Source organism: Belonocnema kinseyi, chromosome 3 (assembly GCF_010883055.1).
Source record: "Belonocnema kinseyi isolate 2016_QV_RU_SX_M_011 chromosome 3, B_treatae_v1, whole genome shotgun sequence".
Classification (NCBI taxonomy): domain Eukaryota; kingdom Metazoa; phylum Arthropoda; class Insecta; order Hymenoptera; family Cynipidae; genus Belonocnema; species Belonocnema kinseyi.
This window is the reverse complement of record NC_046659.1, coordinates 56727588-56732129: the sequence shown is the minus strand read 5'-3', so window position 1 is coordinate 56732129 and position 4542 is coordinate 56727588. Positions and strand designations below refer to the sequence as shown.

The following is a 4542-nucleotide window of genomic DNA, read 5'->3' as shown; positions in this document are numbered from 1 at the left end:
GTTGAAAAGTTTCGTAATTGTATTTGAAATGATGATTTTTATTTCATGTATATTCAGAAATCTTCAATCTTATACATACTCCAAAAACATAGCCTTCTATAAAAAAAAAGATAAAAGATATTAATCTTCAGATAATTTTAATAATTTTGATTTACTAATATTGTATGGAATTCTCATATAATTAATTAAATATAAAAAAATATTTTTAATTAAGTTTGTCTTACGTTTCAGTAGATAGCTAAGATACACGAATGAAAAAATTAGAGATTCCTTTAACCTTGTTTACTAATTTTCTCTTTATTACAATGAATCACTTATTACATTATATAGCACAGAATACATATATAAACTTTTTTAAAGTTTCTCTCTCTCTCTCTCTCTCTCTCTTTCTCTTCTTTATATTATTGAGACACGTCGTAATTAAAAAACAAAAATGGATAAAAACACTGTAAGTAAGGCATTCGTTTAGCTCGTAGTCAGCTTCTTGTCAAAAATTAATTATAGGCTTCGTAAATAATTTAAGAATCTGTCACATAGTATATATACATTCTCTAAAAGTAAATCTGAAATGCCTCGTATTCTAAATCATTCTGAAAATTCCAAATTTTTAAATTTACGAATTCGAGAAATTTCAGATAAACCTTTTTCTCAAAATTGACATCTGAAATCTTTACTGCGCTGCAGTCTAAGAATTTAGATCCCAATCAATAATTAAATATATTATAAATTATAAATTACTGGATATATTTATGCATAATTCTCCGCACAATATTTCAGAGAATTTTTATACACAAATAAATAATTGAGCTCACGTAGAAAAGTTACATTTTATAGAAACACCCTGTTTCGAAAAATCAAAGTCAACGAATTGACACATTTCGTTTTTGTGTTTGAAAATTAAGTATTCAAAATTAAGTTTACTGTAAGTCTCGGCCGTTTATTTTTTAAATAGACAAACTGCCCGTTTTATTTTCTTTCCCTGCAGATGCAAGACGTAAGCAGTTCAAAACATGAGCTCATTAATTTTTTACATCTTCTAATGAGATTCGAAATTACAAAAAAAAAACATATTTACAGATTAGTTTTCAATATAAATACAAAATCACCGGTGTGCGTCATTTTTTCGTTTGGTTATTGAAAAATCTTTAATATTCGGATCACAGTTTCTATAGGCTTCTACAAAACTGATATGGCCATTTGAACAATTCTTAAAATTCGTTCTTGCTTTATTACTCATTGTAAAAGAGAAGTACAAAAGCTTCCGTCATTGTAATATCAATATAAAAATACATTAAGTATTTGATCATGGGATACAAAATATTAATGCAAATTTAAGAAGTTACAGAAAAACTTAAGAACCTACTAGTGGAAAGTTTTTCAGGGTGATTGACAAAAAAGTTAAATATTCTTGATTGAGATTTTTGGCATGTGACAATGATAAACAAAAGAAAATTTAAAAAATCTTTTCTAAGCATATGTAGGATTTTGGGAGCATAAATTTAACCATTTTAACTCAAATTATGAATATTTCGAATAATAATTTTCGAGTTATATCCTAAAAAAGCAATGCAGCGTGGCCAGACAAATTCACAGAACAGACTTTAAAGTGAATTTCATCGTTTTCCACTCAATATAATATAATTTCAAATTTGTAGTTTGGGTCAAGTGCGTGAAAGGCAATTGCGTTTTTTTTATTTGTAATTTTCAGACGAAGAAGTCTTCTATTATTTTGGAACTTTAATTAATTGTGCTTTTATCTACTACGTACTTTACTGAAATAATTTTAGAAAAATGTATTATTGAATTGAAAAGTGACAAATGGCTAAAAATGGTCAACTTTATAGCAATCACCCTTTAAGTATTTAAAATTTTTAAGCAGATAAGCTCTCAAGTCTGGAAGCTATTTAAGTAGCATTATTTTTATATTTTATCTACAAAAGCCTTCGAATTTAAAAGCTCTTTAATCTATTCCTAAAAATCATCTTCGCTAACTGTAAGAAAGCATAAAGCTGCAAAAAAAAGTCAATATTTCTCGCTAGTAACAATTCGCTGCTTTTTTCATGCAGAGAAATCTTCGTCACAGACGTGAAATTTCCAAAAACTGGAAGAACTAACTCATTACGAGACTAGCAAACGCTCGACGTGAATACTGAACCACCAAACACATTTCACCAAATCACTTCATCTTCTATTAAGCTTACACCAGAGAGCACTCGCAGTCAGGAGATGCATCAGGACTCCCATGCCCACAATCAGGACCAAATTATTCACAACGTTCGTGTCTGCAATCTCCATATCGGTGAGGAATTTGCTGCCTTTTTTGTAATGACAGTAGGCGATCACTTCCTTTGGATTTTCACATTTGAGATCCATTCGATCGAAGCCGTAGACAGAGAAGAGAAGACTGTGGAATCCAGCTCTGAAATAGGAGATGTGGAAAATCCAGCGAAAAGCTTTTGGCGTGTCCATGTAGCGGATGCAAAAACCGAAGACAGAAAAGAGGACAGCGATGATTGGACCAGCGAAAACTGCGATCTGGCGATTAAAGAAACGTATCATTAAATAATTCCCTAAAACTTCAGGCTTCAAAGGGATCTATGGAACTGAACAAAAATTAAAGCAGTGGCCTTTTTAAATCAGTCAACAAATAATTTAAAAAAGGGAATGTACAAAATTACTTTAAACTAAAAAAATAACGTATTTAAATAGAAAATTTCTTTGATACTTTTCTGTATGTTAATAACTTCCTTCAAGACTGAGTGTAAGGAGACATTTTTTTAATTTACTCTATGTGAACTTTTTAAATATGTTTAAAGATCTTAAACGACTCGGCAAATTGTTACAGCTTTCTAATTGACGTTCTTTAGGCGACAACTTATGTTCAATGGAACCCTGTTTTTAAAAAACAATGTCAAAATCTACAGGAATGAGGAAAGAATATTATCAAGTATGTAAGCTTTTCCACGGTAAAAATGAATCAGAAAAAAATATCATAAGTCTGAGAAATCATAAATGTAAACAGTAAGCACAATACATTTTAGGAAAACTGTTTACATTTATGATTTTCCAGATTCAGATATCAAATGTTTGCCAGTCTAGAAAACTTTAAGTAAAAATCTGTAAAAATTGGAGTCGTTTAAGACCTCTAAAAATTTTTTTTTTTTAATTTACATACACTAAACATCAAAATTATGGAAATAAGAATTTTTTAAACACTGAATATGAAGTTGTAAGAAAATGTTCCAATTAAAGGCATTTCGAACTTATTTTTAACATATTTTTTCTATGTAGAAATATTGCTTCTAAGTTTATGTTTATAACATTTTTATTGTAAAATTATTTTAAAAAATTACATATATTAATTTGTAATCAATACGTTTTGTTCGATACCACAATTAACCTTATACCAACAATAATTGAAGAAGAATTAATATTTCTTCTACAAGAAAAAGGCAGATTGAGATATTTGCTTATATAAATTGTTTTTAGTGCCTCGTGTCCAGTTCATCTAACTGTGAGAAAAACCCAACAAATTTTAAGTTGTTTATAATAATATTTATAACCATAGTAAATATTAACTAATGTTAATTTTACTGTAAAAATGATGACTCCAATGACAATATTGGTAATTAGCATCATGACGTTTTTTCTAAGAGAAAAAGACGCAGTTCATAGTTTTTATATCAAAATTGTTTGTAATATTTGAATATATGAAAATCTTGAAACATTTTTAATTAACTGAATTGAACATGCCTCAATTTAAAAATCCCTAATATAGTATTCTAAGCAATTGGCTGTTTCTGTGGGGGTGTGTACGTGTGTGTTCGGACAGGTTTCTTGCCAATAATTCATTTAATTATCAGCATTTCTTTTTTTTATCATCAAAATCCATTACAAATTAAGGGAAATAAATTACTATGAACAGAAAAATTCCAGATTTAAACCTGAATTCTAAAGGAGAAAAATGAAAAATGATTAAAAATCAGTAAAATTTTATACGTACTCGTACTGGAGTTGTCGCACCGATGAAAAAGCCCCAAGCTTGTGCAGTCAAACTTGCAGCAATGCTGACCAGCATGAAATAAACAATTCGTTGAGTTTCTATCGGTTGACCAGTCAACCAATAACTAACTGTCAGGTAAGTCAACGCACAGGCAGCTTGAAATGGTACTTCAATAAGAAGCAGACTAATATAATATGGAGCGAGTCGATACCATCGATTAAAGTGTTCTCGTGTGAGTATTTGCATCTCCAAAGGAACTGAAAAGAAAACAAGTCATCAATTAATAATAGAATTATAATCCAGGCCCTGAAACGATAAAAAAATTTTCTTTTAAACATATATATTTTTTCATTAATCTTTGCATTAAATCATTGCAAATACCGATAGGTATCGCAGGCGATTATTTTGAAATTTTATGTTCCAATTTTAAACTGTACTATAACAGGTGTATACATATGAAACCGGTATTTTTTCAAGAAAAAAACACATTTATTTCAAGAGAATGATAACAAATATTTTATTCAAAGTATGCGCCCTCG

General features: G+C 29.2%; 1 protein-coding gene across 3 annotated transcripts in view; it reads right to left on the bottom strand.

Annotated features, from left to right (window-relative positions):
• Positions 1–271: 271 nt before the first annotated feature.
• Positions 272–4542, bottom strand: part of LOC117168669 (ATP-binding cassette sub-family G member 1) — an 82532-nt gene continuing 78261 nt past the window's right edge. For all 3 annotated transcript variants that reach the window (XM_033354337.1, XM_033354336.1, XM_033354335.1), the window contains exons 9-10: positions 4004–4260; positions 272–2535 (exon numbers count right to left, since the gene is read on the bottom strand). In XM_033354337.1, the coding sequence (XP_033210228.1) occupies positions 2182–2535; positions 4004–4260 (611 nt within the window). In that variant the 3' untranslated portion in view covers positions 272–2181. The remainder of the gene's footprint in view (positions 2536–4003; positions 4261–4542) is intronic.